The sequence below is a fragment of the Borostomias antarcticus genome (genome assembly GCF_949987555.1).
Source record: "Borostomias antarcticus genome assembly, chromosome: 2".
NCBI lineage: Eukaryota > Metazoa > Chordata > Actinopteri > Stomiiformes > Stomiidae > Borostomias > Borostomias antarcticus.
In genome coordinates this window covers 37,224,229-37,241,029 of record NC_140235.1, presented here as the reverse complement: position 1 = coordinate 37,241,029, position 16,801 = coordinate 37,224,229, and the positions used below count along the sequence as shown (strand labels likewise).

Here is a 16,801-nt window from a genome sequence, read left to right as displayed (position 1 = left end):
TAAAGTAGGCTATGTTTTTCATGTCATTCATATTGTGTCATATTGTGTGTGTTTGTATATAAAAAAATCACTGTTGGAATAAGGCTGTAGTGTATCGAAATGTGGGAAAAGTGAAGGGGTGTGTAGATATATATATAGAGGCTATATACATATATATATATATATATATATATATATATATATATTACTTTAGAAATTTTACCAGCCATTGGTATTAACTCAAGAAATCCACACATATAAAGAAATCACAAAAGTGATTGATGCGTTCAATACTTATTTGTAAGTTAATGACACAAATATAAGGATGCGCGGGGCACCTTTTAACGCGTGGTTAAATGTAACACGGACTTTTTACTTAGTTACACAGGGTTGCGTGGGGGCTTCCGTTCAGTAAACGGTCGCGCGCAAATTGAGGTACAGAGCTTGGACGTGTTTTCGTGGAGATATATGGCATGTAAGTATACATTTCTTTATCGTACTTGTTTTGCGATTATTGAACTGTATGTATAATGTTAAGTTACCTTGTTGCCAAAACATGTAACCAACTCATAGAAGTGTTACTAGGCTTGAGAAAAACTATCAGGGGTTGGGTTATGCCGAGGCCACACTACACGACTTTAAAAGTCGTCTGATCGCGGTAGGCGACTGTGCACACGACCATAGCACACGACTGTCTGTCATAATCGGGTATCTTGAAGTCGTTTCACACATGACTGATCGGTGACACTGGGTCACACCTAAGATCCTTCACAGAATCCCCGACCGATCTGTTCTGTCCTCGGGGATGAATAAAGTAGGCTACCTGTGTCTATCTGAAAACAGGCGAGAAGTGACGCTTCCAGAAAGGATGCAAGGATGCGCGCTGCGAGAATTGTCTGTTCTGCAGAAAGAGATGCAAGCTTTTAGGAAGCTGCGTCCTCCTACTGTAGCTCGTCAAGGACATTGTGCTTTTTTTCTTTCTTTTTTATAACTGAAAAGCTTGTGTGTATTGCCAATTTATTTTGATAGAAACTATTGTTCCCCCATACAAATAGCTCCATCATGATAAGTCTGGGTTCAGGGAGCTGCTATGGGTGACAGCAGAGGAGTTTGATTTCACTACAGGATTTGTCCCCGAGGCGACATGTCCAGATATTTAACCTGCTAGATATTTAGTCGGTCAGCGCTTGCGATGGATCGGGGGCTCTCTTAGATTGTATTGTGAGCAGGTCACACTAGCTACACTGGCCTCTCGTCACCAGGCTCTCCTCGGGGGATTAGAGCCTGGTTTCTATTCACTATCAGATTCAGATCCTGGCTAGAGATCACCTACTCCAAAACAGGATCCGGTAATTAATTTGCATCCCGTTTTGTATCAGGTTGTATCCAGTTGATTGCTAGTACGAGATAGAATAAAACATGGACATACTAAAGTGTTCCAAGAAGTAGGCTACTTAAAGAAACGTTCAACTTGAATGTGTATACCGTAAAACCGCGATATAAAATGTCCACGGCATTAGAACCGTGACATTCCCTGTGTTTACGGTATTACACAATAATGCGCTGCTGAAACTTTACATTTGAAGTTGCTTGCAACAGTTAATTTTGTAATTTAATATAAGCTTGCTATTAATAAACTGAGCTTAATTACAATAGTGTGTATTTTCCATCATGTGTTGCACTGTAGTTCCTTCAAAGTAATTTTTTTTTTTTTTTATACCGTAAACCGTACCGTGTAACTAGATACCGTACAGTGTCTAGCTCCTTTTTTAGTCTCGAGTCTACTCAACAGGCAGCTGTAACAAACTGTAGTTGGGTGCGCATTATGAATAAAAATGACTATGACTAACTTGCCAGATCACCCGGATACATCTTTGAAGCCACTACAGAGGTTTTGCGCCTGAAATTTAATTGACATGTTTTTTGAAACTCCGTTTGTTTCCATATCCGCTGATTGATTATAATGATAACGCTGACATAAAAACAACTAAGTCTCGCAACTTTGTTTTCACAGAATGAGACATTGGAAGCGAAAAACGGACAGGGGAGTGAGTAGAGAGGTTCTGTGTGTTGCTGCCAGGGACGTGGACAGCGGCAGGTCTATTAGAGGAGTGGCGAAGTCATATGGTATCTGCTATGTGACTCTCAATCGCTTTGTCAAGAAGACGAGAGAGCTGCAGAAGGCTGGTAGCCACAAACTGCCCGCTGTGGGATACTCTCGCCACAAACTGGTCTTCACCACAGAGCAGGAAAAGGTGTTCAGAGACTGCTTAAAAAAAGCATGTGACGTGTACTGGCTGAGCCACAAAGAGGTAGGCTAGTTAAGATTTAATATATAAAAAAAAAAGATTAATTCCAGAGTTGTATTTAGGCTAAGCGATTTATTCAGTAAGTAACTAGGCCTCCGCAAAATCAATAACATTTTTCTAGTAACTTAACTTTTTTTTTTTTTACCATGTAGCTTTACTTGTTTTAAAGTCTTGGTGTTCTTAATTTTTATAATGTTGTTATAGTTTTTATTCTATTTTACCTTATCCTATCACATTTTTAATTCTATTTACTTTTATTGTTTCTTTTAAATCTGTTCTACCTGTTGTTACATGATTGATGTTTTTATCCATCTCTTTCTATGTAAAGCACTATGTGCTACATTTATTTGTATGAATAGTGCTATATAAATAAAATGACATTGACAATCATAAATGACTAAATACATTTAAAAAATTCACATGTTAGTTTGTGTGAATCGTACATAAAAACAATTCATATAATTGATATGTTCCTGTTTTTCAGGTCCGGAAACTTGCCTTCCTGTGTGCAGTGCGATTTAATTGCAGGTACCCAGAGACCTGGAACACATCTGCGATGGCAGGAAAGGACTGGATGACGTCTTTCGTTAAACGTAACCCCACTTTGCCCATCAGGAACTCAGCAGCAAGGGCCTCAAAGCACAAAGACAAGCACAATGTGAGCAGTTTTTTTTAAATACATAAATCTGTCATGGATGAAAAAAAGATGGATAGATAATATTCTACATATCTATCCATCTATGTATCGATCTTTCCATCCATGATAAATGGATGTTAGCTGAGGGATGGATAAATGTGTGGATATCTATAGTACTGTAGATGGATCCACAATCGGTGTCCGTGTGAAAATCAACATGCACAGTCTCAAAAATGGTTATGGTGCTGGGAGTAGATCCTGTTAGCTAAACTTATCAAATCAAATAAAAAATTGCACAATCAGTATCGACCTACATATACAGCATACTGTATATATAGACAGATAGAATTGTATAGAATTAACTGCATTCAAACAGACCTTCTGTGTTAGTGTTACAACTAATTCTGTTACAATTAGCACCACCCACTCAAAATGTGTTAGGTTGTGCCCTGCTCTTTCCTACACAGGATATTTTTGTGGGCTTAAGAATATTTAAAATCCATTTTGCTCTGTATTTTTATTTTTTTATTTTTTATTTTGAAAATGTTTTGTCATTGACCCACATGCAGAAGTTCAAATGAGTTGCCATATACATTTTTTTGTTTAGTGCATAAAATTAAGAAAAACATTGTACATGTGCAAATAGGCCTAGTCTGCATTACAGTAACTTCAGTGGCCACAAGGACATACAGATCACAAAACATTTTGGATGGAGAAGAGTCTGAAAGATCTGGTGAACATGTGACGAATACAGTAATACATTTAGCTAGATAATCATAGCTAAAGTTATAATGGCACTTAATTTTAACTAGCTAACTACAGGCTTCAGTAGCTGGCGTTCTCCAATGAACGGCGACAATAAGCTAGTTTAATGTTTATCGTATCATACTGCTATGCTAGTTGGATCATTGAATATTGTAGCCTAGTAAATATTCAATCACTAGGTCCAACATTTGGGCCAGAAATACCTACCTACCGACCTACCACAATATAACTAAACACAGTTTGAGTGCATTTTATTCTGTTTTTCAGACTCCTAATCTTCTGGTTTGATCGTCTCTCCACAGCATGACCAGTGGTTGTCAAGGACCTTTGATGAGGTGATGAAACTGGGGGATTTTTCAGGGTGTTCCTCGGGCAGCATTGACCAGGTGGCTGGTCGGGGGGAGGACAGTGAGGGGAGTGGACGCGAGGAGAGGAATGGCCGCACCTCATTCCTCGACACCCTCTCTGTGGCAGGACAGGGAGGCAACAAGCTGGATGGACTTCCTGTGTTTGGAGCGTACAAAGAGGAAGAAGACTGGCACGTTTCACTGCCCATGGACACACTGGCAGAACTGGACATTGATAGGACAAACAACCGACCAGATGAATCAACTGACAGACAGAAATATGTGCGGGATAACCTACTGACTGATGGACAAGCAGATGAGGAGAGGGCTTCTTTGCAGGGGGAAAGCAGAGGGTCAGCCCACCCCACTCACACCTCTTCACCAGACAGCCTTGGTAAGACTCACACCAAGCATCCTAGACCTGGGTCAAGTTATAGGCACTGACAGTAGTTGCCCTTAATTGTAATTTGATTTTAGTTCAGTGGTCTTTAATTCTGTATCCTTTTCTTTGTGTCAGATGAAGCAGTTCTTAACCATTCAGAAGGGGGAGGAGTGTCAACTAGTCATCAAAGGAAGGTAGCCTATAACATTCTGTGTCTGTAGGACAGGAATTACCTAGTTCTTATGTAACTAATTCATCAATCTAATTCAATGTCATTACACAGGCGTTAGACCAACTTGATGTACATAATTCAAGCGTTACTTGGGTTGCCAGGGTTGGGAATGCCAGTAGCTCTGTATAACCATAGTTCCGACTTCTGTCTTATCCTTGTGTTCTCCTGCCCCTTTCCCTGTCCACCCAGAGGTCAGAGTGGAACCCAGGTCCCCCCATACCCCCCCTGATGAACATCATCATCAAGGATGAGCCCATAGACGAGGGTTATGACTGTGCCCTGCTGCCTCAGTCCTCATCCATAAAACAGATCAAGGATGAACTGGAACACCAGGAGGTCAGGCATAGTTCTCATGCCTTCATCTCTCACATGGGATTTTACAGGAGGCTGTTTTCTGAGTGTATTAATATGTGTGTGTGTGCTGTATGTTGCAGGATGTGTTGACGATCAGCTCTGTCCACTCTGTAGGAGGAGGAAACTCATACGTCTCCCACACTGGTGAGAGAAAAGCTTTTACACATTTACAGTCTTGAGTATTGCCAGTTCTATTCATGTAGTCATCTGAAAATTGAGTGTGCTTAGATGGTTCACCCTGTCATTCAGGTGTCAATTCCAGTGCAGAAATGTGGTGTTTTTAACATCCAACTTCACATCCGCTCCAGCTTCCCAGACTCCTTCCATATTAGGTGCTGGGAGGAGTTTGGCTCCAGCTCCACCGAGGTGCGGCACCTGCTCCAAGGTGCTGTTAAAGGGACAGACAGCCTACCGGAGAAAAGGCTCCACACAGCTGTTCTGTTCCACTGTCTGTCTGACAGGCTTCCCGCCAAACACCGTCCTAGGCAAGACCTGCCACCAGTTGGCAGTTGGCTCCAGTTATAAACAGGTGGCTAGGTGTCTTCACATATTCAATTGCCACATTCTAAATGATTGTAGACGGTAGTTGGCTTATCCTGATAACTCCTCCCCTTACTTTACCCTAACTAACATTAACAGTATTACAAGGTTTTTGCCTATTATGGGTGTGTCCTTGCTTTGTACTGCTTGCCCATTGGGAGTTAAGGTTATGGCTATATGTAGTGTGACAAAAAATAAATAAAATGGAATTTCATAGTGTCACTGACTCACCCCTTCTTCATCAAGTTTCACAAACTCTACATCATGTTCTTATTATTGTTGTCTTGTAGATATGCTCCAGTATGGTGGATTGTGCCCACTGTAAGAACAAGGCAGTGGTGTCCTCCATGTTGGTGAGCAACGACCTCCAGGGCAAGGTCAAACTCTACTGCAGCTCTACCTGTGTCAGCTACAGCAGACCCCCTCAACATGTGCTCACCGGTACGTTCCTCCACACTGCTGGGCTCACATGGGTTTTATTCAGCTAGAGGTTAATATTAGGATATGGGGATGAAAGGTTTTCTGTGAATATCATTAAGCTGATGTGAACTGATCCCACATGAGTTCTGCTGCACATGAGTTATGTTGGGATTCAGGTAGACTGCAAATTGGATATCATTTTGTTTGGATGAGAGCAAGACGTTAAAATTAGGTCAGGAATGTACAACTGGATGTTACGTAGCTCCCTCACACAAGAAGAAAACAACAAGACACTCATATTTTGGTGCAACAACATCCAGAATTACATGATCAGACAGAGCTTGAAAAACTGCAGAGATTCTACAAGAAAAGCTGACATATGGCATAGGGACGCACCGATTGCAAAATGCTGGGCCGATGCCGATGTTTAAAATAACAATCAGCCGATGGCCGATGCTTATTTTATTTTATTTTTATTCCCCCTTTTGTGCCAGGGAAACAAAGAAATGAAGTGTTTGGTTCTAAAATGCCAATTTTTCACATTTGCATAATAGGTACCTTTATCTAGGTGTGAACTATTTCTGGCATCATATTTTAAGATTAGGCTGTACATTTTTGTGCAAAGCAAAACAGCGTATCCACAGTGTAGCTGGAATGGAAACGGCATGAAGGTATGATTCATCATACCATGAAAGCAAACTACACATGCGTTTGCGGCGTAACGTCACAGATGTTCTCCGAATCTGCAGCTGGGTAGGCGACGTTTTGCAACGAAAAAAGCCGTAATTGTTGCGACATAACATCGGCCACTGCCATCGGTGAATGTCATTTTATTTGCCGGTGGGCCGATGGCAGTCAACAAGGCCAACATCGGCCGATGCATCGGTGCATCCCTAATATGGCAGGCAATCAGCACAGAGCTGGGGGGGAATACCTGGTAGGTAATATGGAAAGTGTTACGCTATATTAGCTTAGCGAGCTATCTGGCTAGCTATTGACTTTGTGTAGTCTACTGAAAGATGCTCCAGCTTACACATGCTCTCGTATTCTCCCCGCAGTAAGTTATTTGTTAGATAATTGCCTTGGATACTTCCCACAGACAGTATGAAAACGAAATAAATTGTACGAAAACTAAATAAATAGTACAGCACTGGCAACCTCAAACTGCTTCAGTTACATATTCACCCGAGAGACTGTGGTGAAACCCATGCGCACGAGTGTTCAGCACTGCTCAAATACAGCTCAACTACAGGATAGTAATACCATTGGTTTGTCTTTTCATACAGTTGAAAAATGCAAAAGAAGATATACTGGTTTGAGGGAACCTGCCTTCGAGGATGGGCCAACCAGCGAGAACATGCCTCAAAGCCCTGCCCCTCATTACACTGCACAAAGCCAGGGGTCTGAGGTTGTCCTGGACCTGGTCCCTGTGGAAGTGGTTGAAGACCAGAAACTACTGGGAATATCCTCTCCAAGTACCCCCGCCCCTCCCACCTCATCTGCTATTTCCACCACCATGGTCAAACGGGGACCAGAAAGGAAACATGTGGACCAGCCAGTGAACGGTGCCCAGACTGCTGCATTTGAAGAGAAGCTTCTGGGAATTCTGCGTGAGCAAAATAACGAGGATGAGCTTTGGTGTCTCAGCCTGGCTCCTAAACTCAAACATCTGTCTCACGAACAGAAGAGCCGATTTCAGATGCGCGTAGCTCAGTTACTTCATGAGGTTCGTTTTTCATAATTTCATGCAGCTCATCATACATTTGGCAGGAGTCATTGCTGCTTTCTGGTCATGCCATTTGTGACAAGGAATATTTTTATGTTCTTACTTATTGTATTGCTTGTTACCAAAGCAAACAGTGCTGTTCCACTGTGACTTGTTTAGACATTGTAATTAACGTTTATATATCGGTAAGATGGGCTATGTAAGCTGTGTTCAAAAATGTAATGCATTTATGCACTTTAAAACAGTATGTTATTTTAAGTTATCTTTTTTTTATGTATTAAGAAATATTGCTTGAAGTTCACAAATATACAAAAGAAAATGAAAAGGCATTGATGAGAGTTTATTAAAACAAATTTTAAAACTCTAAGAATATAATGTTATCCATTTTTAATAACACATCAAGTTTACCTTTGAAGTCTTCCAAAGGGTGATTACAAGGCAGCATGTTGGAATGACACGTCTCAAGCAGAAGATCTAAATGTTGAGTTGATCAGGACTCCACCTTCATTTGTCCTGGCAAATGCACCCACTGCACAGTTATTACATGATACTTAGTAGCAGTGCAACATTACAGTAGAGCATCGTTTTTATTACCCATGCTATACAGCAGATAAGCTTAACCCTCCTGATCATGTTATTCCCAACATAAATGTGCAGGATCGAGAGAAGCACAAGCATCAACAACACCAGAGAAATCAAAAATGAAAAAGAGAAGGCAAACTTACGGGAGGAAATGCTGCAATTGAAGAGGGAATTGGCAACCACAAAAGACAACTTGTATTGTTTTGAATGCTGACCTGAATTAAATGTAATTACATGATTGAGTTCCAGCATAAAATGCTCATGTTTTTCAAATAAAAGCCAAATGAAACCAGATACTGCTTTTCTGAGACAGGAAGCATAGAGAGTAATCTTACCAGTCTCAGTATGCTCTCCTGTAAAATGTATTGCAATATGATTTTTTTTTTTTTTACATGTTTGGCATGACTTGCACATAATCCTCCAAGGGAGCAGTGAAAAGAAGTGCCAGGGGATCAGTTATGTCTAAGCCATGCCAAACATGTAAAAATATTCAGATTGCGATACATTTCACAGGAGACCATACTGGTAAGATTACCCTGTGCTTCCTGTCTCGGAGAAGCACATTTATCATAGTTTTTCCAACGCATTTACGGGTGCCACATTGACTTCCATTGAAGCCCAGTGAGAACTGCCTCTCGCTCGATACTGGAACGATCAGTGAAATTATGGTCTCTGTGTTTCAGGTGCATGATAGACAGACCACAAATAGGGATACATTTTCAAAATAGGACTCTACCCCTTTAAAATGTATTTCTCTCAATTTATACACAGCATTCTCGTGGATTTAAGAATATTTAAAATATCAGTATTTTTTTTTTCATTTTGAAAACTATTTGATCACGTATGCAAAGGTTCAAATGAGTATGCCATATATTTTTGTTTGTTTGTTTGGTAAATAAAAGGAAACAAAGAAATGTACATGTAGGCTACTAGGTCTTTGACGTAATGCGGAAGTGAATTTTGGGTTCACCGCCCCTTTTGTGGTAACCGTCTGTCCATAGAGACTAATCTGTGGTCAAGGCCGTTCTGTAGTAAACTTGGCTCATTTTATTTTCGTCCGCTTCCTTTCATTAACGAAATGGGACGGTCCTGTTGTGTGAACGGCTGCAATGTCAAATACCATAAAAGGGGCATACAAGTTAACCACGGCCCAAGGCTGTTCTCCTTTCCCACCTGGAAACAACGCAATGGAAAGCAGATCGAGGAGATTACCAAGAGGCGGCGGATGGCCTGGCTGACTGCGGTGAGATGCACAAACATCACTTTCGCCGTGATACCTCGGTACATGTATGTTTGCTCTCGACATTTTCATAAAGGTGAGTGAGGCTTTGTTGTTTACTAAATGTAGTAGTTTTAGTTTAATGACTAACGCGCTATAAAGTAGGTAAATGTTATGTCCATGCGATGTTTTGGATTAGTTAGTTTGTAGTAACTCACGCAAGTATGCTAAACAACAGACGCCCAGACAGGGCAGCAACTTGACTCGGCGGTTGTTAAGATAGCTAGCCTATTGACACACCTAGTAGGTAGACGAGTCTTACTAGCTAGCCTGTGGATACACCTGGTAGGTAGCTAAATCAGTCTAGTAACGTTAACTAGCCTACTGATAGTAGTAGCTAATGTTGAATTATTGCATGCGTTGCTTTTCATGTCATTGCAGGTGAGCCTGCATACGAGATGATGGAGACTGACCCTGACTGGGCACCATCTTTACATCTAGGCCACACGGACATGAAAAACACAGACACTACATGCTCTGCCAGGCGAAGGAAGAAGAATCAGCGAAGGAAAAGCACACTGCAACCAGCTGAGACGAGGGGCCACCAGGCTGGAGAAAGTGATCACCTTGAAGAGACGACACATGAGGCTGGAGAAAGAGGCCAGGTAGACACTGAGGGGAACGCAACACCAGTCAGGAGGAGACACAGACTGAATGTAACTTGTGCGTGTTCAGGTGGGCAGAAGTAAACCGTCTGTTGGTAGGACACAGAGCTTGAAATCGATGATTGAGTACTAGCATGGGGTCGCCATCCTGTTCATGCAAGCTCACATTCTGCTCCTTACTGATCAGTCTGGATTTCCTCCCATCCACATCGGTTTCCAGAAACCGGGCCAATCAGGGACTGCATCCTAACTGCTGTTCTGCCCCCCAGTGGAGAGGCAGCCACTGATTGGTTCCTGTAGTTGATGCAAGAAAATGAAATATAAGCCACTGGCAAAACAGTCTCCCGAAGCAACGAGCGGGAGGTTAACATTTGTAGATAAACACAGCCATAAGAGCAGTTATTGCAGAAATAGACTCAATAACAACAATTAAACAAGAACAAGAGTATGCACTAGCGGAGTTTCTTGGAGTAAAAGACAATTTCGCCGTTCTTCTGACTGTATTTGGCAAAACATTTGTTATGCTGGCTGAAGAAATAGTCTGTCAAGGCAAGTACTCCCTCCCACTGAAACCTGAAGTCCAGACTGTATCACAAAAGGGATTTTTGTTGTTGTGTGTGGGGGGCGGGGGGGGGTCTGGCTTTCAGACTAGATGAGTACAGGATGCCTGACAGTGTCTTTGGAGACATGGATAGTTTGATGTTTATCGTATTATACTGCTATGCTAGGTGGATCATTGAATCCTGTTTTCAGTTTTCAGACACCTCCGGCTCAGGGTGTTCTTCAGGCAGCAATGACCAGGTGGCTGGTAGGGGGGAGGACAGTGAGGGGAGTGGACGCGAGGAGAGGAATGACCGAGCCGGAGAGGCGCTCCCACGCACCTCTCCCCCGAGCACCTCTCCCCCCGACACCCTCTCTGTGGCAGGACAGGGAGGCGGTGGCCTGGACGACGAGCTGGATGGACTTCCTGTGTTTGGAGTGGACGAGGAAGAAGAAGACTGGCACTTTGCACTGCCCATGGACACACTGGCAGAACTGGACATTGACCGGCCGAATAACCGACCGGATGAATCACCTGACAGACAGAAAGATGTGCGGGATAACCTACTGACTGATGGACAAGCAGATGAGGGAGGAGTGTCACCTAGTCACCAAAAGGAGGTATATCATTCTGTATCATTCTGTATTGCAGTATCCAAAATGCACACACCAATAAAAAAAGGCACAATCAATACATACATGAACATCAAGGATGAAGCCATAGATGAGGGCTATGACTGTGCACTGCTGCCTCAGTCCTCATCCATAAAACAGATCAATTAGGAATTGGAACAGCAGGAGGTTAGACCAACCTCTCATGCCCTCAGCTCTCACATGGGACTTTACAAGAGGCTGTTTTCTGAGTGTATGAATGTGTGTGTGTGTGTGTGTTTGGGTGTGTGTTTGTGTGTGCTGTATATTGCAGGATGAGTTGAGGATCAGTTCTGTTTACTCTGTAGGAGGAGGAAACTCGTACGTCTCCCCCACTGGTGAGAGAAAAGCTTTCACACATTTACAGCATTGCAATTTCCATTCATCTAGTTATCTGGAGAAAATTGAGTGTGCTTGGGTGGTTCAACCTGCTACTTTGTCATTCATGTATGAATTGCATTGCAGCAATGTGGTGTTTTTATCATCCAACTTCACATCCCTACCTCTATTTCCCACTCCAGCTCCCCAGACTCCTTCAAGGCTCAGGAGGAGGAGTTTGGCGCCGGCCCCAGCAGTCCAGCCTGCACCCCCCCCCCAGGCCCAGCCACCCAGCAGTGGAGCTGCCAACCCATCCGGTGTCGGGTGCAGTGGCTGCTCCAAGGTGCTGTTAAAAGGACAGACAGCCTACCATAGGACAGGCTCCACACAGCTGTTCTGCTCCGCTGTGTGTCTGACGGACTTCCTGCCAATCACCGTCCTGGGTCAGACCTGCCACCAGTGCCCTAAGTACGTCAGCGTTGCTGTTACCCTCATTACAGGAATCGGCTACTATTTGGTACATCCATCAGCTGCCCGATCAACTTTATTATGACGAGCTGCTTTCAAGATCAGGACAGTCTCATTAGAGAGAAATCTGTTTTGTCCATCTCACACATTTCTGTTATCTCCTTCGAATTAATATTGTCCGGTTTTCCTGAACGAGTTAAGAAGCACTTAACTGAGTTTAGAAGATTCTTAACTCCAAAGTACTTCTTAACTCCAATGCAAAGGGTTGCTTAAGAAGGGTTCCTTAAGAAGGTTCTTCATCGGGAAACCTGGCCATTATCTGTTGGGCACATGCGAAGGGAATAATGTGATGTTCATGTCAACTGTTTTGCTCTAGGTTTGTAAATGTGTAACCGTGTTAATTTCTAGTATGTTTAAACCTTGTATTTGCAGGGATATAGAAAACCCAGAGAATCCAATCAGTGTTGACATGGACAACACCCAGAAGAACTTCTGTAGCCGGTTCTGCCTGTCTGTGTTCAATAGTGAACATCCTTCCTGCAGTGTGTGCAAGAAGACCAACAGGGTAGGGGACAAGACTGCAGCGAGTACCTCTAAAGAGGCCAGACACAAACAAACAAACAAACACACTAATGAACACCCTCACTCACACACATGGGGATTTGGGATAATGCTATGCAGGCTATTGTAGCAGCCTCTCTCTCTCTCTCTCTCTCTTTTTCTTTCTCTCTCTCTCTCTCTCTCTCTCTCTCTCTCTCCCTCTCCCTCTCTCTCTCTCAGGTTCAGCATGAGGTGACCCACCAGGGCACGCTCCACCGACTGTGCAGTGACCACTGCTTCTCCACTTGGCGCCACTACCGCCAACTGGCCCTGAACTGCTGTGAGAGCTGTGGGCTGTACTGCAACAGTAAAGGAGGCAGCAGCCAGGTTCTGACCATAGGAGACGTCACCATGAAGTTCTGCAGTCCTACCTGCATCGGCACTTATAAACAGGTGGCTAGGTGTCTTCATCTATTCGATTGGCAGATTGTACATCATTGTAGACGGTAGTTGACTTTACCTAGAACTTTACCTTCTATCAGCAACTCTATTCCAAGGCTTTTGCCTATTAAGGATCTATCCTTGCGTTGTACTGCTTGCCTGTTCGGAAAGGCTCCTTGTAGTGTGACAAAAAAAATCAAATGGAATTTCATGTCATCAAGTTTCACAAAGAGCATCATGTTCTTATTATTGTTGTCTTGTAGACATGCTCCAGTATGGTGGATTGTGCCCACTGTAAGAACAAGGCAGTGGTGTCCTCCATGTTGGTGAGCAACGACCTCCAGGGAAAGGTCAAACTCTACTGCAGCTCTACCTGTGTCAGCTACAGCAGACCCCCTCAACATGTGCTCACCGGTACGTTCCTCCACACTGCTGGGCTCACATGGGTTTTCTTTGGCTAGAGGTTAAAGGAGTAGTAAAGGGAAAATGCTAAACATGCATTTTCCCTTTACTACTCCTTTAAGATTAGGATATGGGGATGAAAACCGGATCTTAGATTTCTACCTTGGGGGAAACCTTTTTTTATCTGTCATGTAAAGTTGAATGCAATCCACATGTTTTCTGTGAATATCATTAAATTGATCTGAACTGATGCCTCATGAGCTGAGAGTGCTTCAGCTACATTATATGAAGACAGCAGTGTGTCCAGTTTACCGTGGTGACGACGCCAATGAATGCTGTCCCATAATACTCCTTCATCTGCCCTCAGGAACAGCATTCCCATGCACCCACTGCAGAGTGAACGCTGTACCACAGTACCACCTGGCCATGGTGGACGGAAGCATCCGGAACTTCTGCTCCCATGACTGTGTCACCACCTTCAGGGTACGGCCCTTTCATACCAGCCCAACCAGCTGTTCAGTGTCCGATTACCCTGAATTACCCTCCATCATACAGCTGTATAACTTGATCAGTGCATTTCACTAGCCTATTGTTATGTGTGTTGCCACTATCCTGCAGTCTGAGCATAGCATGGTTCTGGTCCAAGGCTCTGGTCCTCTTCCGGGTCAAATGAATGAAGGTATGTAGTTTGACGTTAGTACATGTTTTTCTCAGCTTTTGTGTTACATTTAAAATGAATCAATGTTTACATCTGTCCCTAATTTAGGCCCCTTCATTGACAGGTGCTCAAATCTAGTGAATGTGTGTATTATGTATATTTTAGCAATAATGCACTTATCAAGTGTATTACTTATACACTTGGAACAATAATGACAACTCTCAGGTGTGCGCAAGTTTAATAATAGGATGTTGAATAATAGGATGCTGAACATATACAAATAAAAGTTGTCTACGTCTTTTGGCAAAATCAAATCACATAAAACATCTTGATACATCCTGAACACAAACACAGCTGTCATACCAGTTAAACAGTTGGCTTATGTAGATAATGCCTAGCTAATTATTTAGATTTTACTCAAGGTGATTGTCACATCGGCAGGGATTCTATATGATAAGTTTAAACAAACATGAACGTCATTGTCATTAGGGATGTAACGATAACCGGTATGATAAACCGTGATAAAATTCGATTCATTTTATTGTTTGATTTCCACACTTTTTAAAAACTCACTGTAAATACTGTCCAGCATCAAAGTTAGCAACAGTCTCCAAGATTCATTCTTTTAATGTTTATGCAAACAAAAAGTGCATAGTGCTGCGAATTGTATTTGTGGTTTTCAAAATAAAACTTATATAAAAAATATAAATTAATTATATAAAATAATTTTGGTTACTATAATCGTGATGTGAAATTTTCATACCGTTACATCTCTTATTGTCATTCAATAGATAGTGATGTGAGGCCACCTCACGAGAGGAAGCAGAGCGGCTTGAGGCCACAAGACAATGAAGACACAGACGAAGCGGATGGCGGAGGAATCCTCATGGTCACATCAGAGTTCAGTAAGGTCACTTTATATGTACAGTACCAAACACATTACAACTAAGCTTGCCGGTCATCTTGATGCTTGATACTTGTGTAATGTTATGAAAGTTTTTGTTTTTGAATGAATACATCTCTTGATGCTCTAGAGTGGGGGTTTTCAAAGTGGGGGCTGCAAGGGGCTGCCAAGGGGGGCAATTGGAGAGGAAATTGAATTCAAAAATAAAATACTTTTTTTTTTTACATTTCCATTCCAATTTAATTCTACCGTTAGCTTGTTTTCTGTGGCTGTGAAATGTAGCTAGTTAGTTGGTGCTAGCTTAAGCGCAGTGAACAGACCCCAGCAAGCAGCTCAGCTGCAAAGAATGTGCGACCACGGAACTCCTGGCCAATTAGAGCCAGAAGACACGGGCACGTGTACCCCCGCAAGTAAGGATGGAAATAATATTCCTAAATGTGTTCTCTGCCTTGAGACCCTCTGGAATGAGTATTTGAAGCCGTCTATACTCGAATGACACTTAAAGCAAAAGTAGGCCTACCTGTCGTTAAAAAAATAAAAATAATAATAATTAAAAAATGTAAGCCATTTCCCCGGTCCGCAGCTGTTTAAGCATCGGGTTCTGGTGCAGCTGCCCACCTGGGCCCGGGGGTTCGCACCCTGGTCTCGCCGGACCCCACCGGGGAGTGGGATAGAGTCCGGTAGCTGGCTCTCTCTTCCGGATCACCGACTGTCGGGTTATGCGACGGACCCTCCATAGCGGACTGGTACCAAATTGGGGGAAAAAGGGATACAATCAGAAATAAATGAATAGAGTAAGCCATTTCACAATAGGGGGTCCAGAGAGAGCCAGCCAGAGGCTCTGGTTATTTAGTGAGTTTTGGGAGCCCCTGCACTAGAGCACGTGTGGTAGTTCCTCTACAGGTGATCATAGTTTTAAAGGCTAAAATTGGTCTAAAGATGGTGTCGGTACTATTTTATATTCATGCTTTTTGCAGTAAAATATTCATAACACACATTTGAGGGGGTGTGCATAAGACTGACATGACACTTTTTTTGCGCACGTACATGAGGCAAAGCGCACACACCGCGAATCATGCCCACAACAGGGCTCGTGACTGTGACCAAAATGGTTGCAAATGTGGCCATTATTTTTAGAGAGCGTGTGAGTTAAAATGTAACATCGTCGCATTTGTGCGAGTGCATGATGATCAAGGCTGTTTTGGTGAACGTTTGTGCGAAGCACGCACTTACATTCCCATAGCATAAGTTTCCTTCATGTGTCATGTCATGGTTATGACAGTGTCATGTCAGTCTTATGGACACCCCTTCAAATAAAGTGTTACCAAATGTTCTTTTAAATAGTCACCAGAAGTGATGTACGCCTCAGAAGTGAGCTCCTTATCCCTTAGCTTAGTGCAAGGGTATTGGCTTTTTATGAACCACACTTCACAAGTACTTTGGCTTTATCTTTATTCTTTCTAAACTTATTTGTTATTCATTTCTTATTTAGTTCGCAAGAAGCCACAGAAGTGGGACATTGAGGAGATCACTGCTGTTGAAAAACACATGATGTACTACATTGAGACTGATCGTGTTCCAGGGAAAGGTGACTGTGATCTGTGCCTTAAATTAGAGCCGAAAGCATTAAAAAACAGAAATTGGTGTTCTATAAAGTCTTACATCAGAAACAGAATCGCAGGTAAGAAGCGTTTAAGTAAGTTTAAGTAATGGTACTTTGTT

General features: G+C 42.6%; 2 protein-coding genes across 2 annotated transcripts; both read left to right on the top strand.

Annotated features, from left to right (window-relative positions):
* Nucleotides 1-391: 391 nt before the first annotated feature.
* LOC311322977 (uncharacterized protein) lies at nucleotides 392-10,161 on the top strand (the record flags this gene model as incomplete). Its single annotated transcript, XM_084455097.1, has 10 exons — nucleotides 392-454; nucleotides 1,994-2,291; nucleotides 2,773-2,946; nucleotides 3,993-4,431; nucleotides 4,555-4,613; nucleotides 4,841-4,987; nucleotides 5,086-5,149; nucleotides 5,314-5,513; nucleotides 5,836-5,986; nucleotides 10,037-10,161. Exons 2-10 carry the CDS (start codon nucleotides 1,995-1,997, stop codon nucleotides 10,159-10,161), a joined length of 1,656 nt encoding a protein of 551 aa, XP_084311223.1. The 5' UTR covers nucleotides 392-454; nucleotide 1,994.
* LOC311322966 (zinc finger MYM-type protein 4-like) lies at nucleotides 10,107-15,763 on the top strand (the record flags this gene model as incomplete). Its single annotated transcript, XM_084455085.1, has 11 exons — nucleotides 10,107-10,227; nucleotides 10,911-11,318; nucleotides 11,623-11,686; nucleotides 11,870-12,134; nucleotides 12,567-12,699; nucleotides 12,915-13,127; nucleotides 13,379-13,529; nucleotides 13,885-14,000; nucleotides 14,136-14,196; nucleotides 14,967-15,080; nucleotides 15,690-15,763. Exons 2-11 carry the CDS (start codon nucleotides 11,175-11,177, stop codon nucleotides 15,761-15,763), a joined length of 1,335 nt encoding a protein of 444 aa, XP_084311211.1. The 5' UTR covers nucleotides 10,107-10,227; nucleotides 10,911-11,174.
* Nucleotides 15,764-16,801: the final 1,038 nt, after the last annotated feature.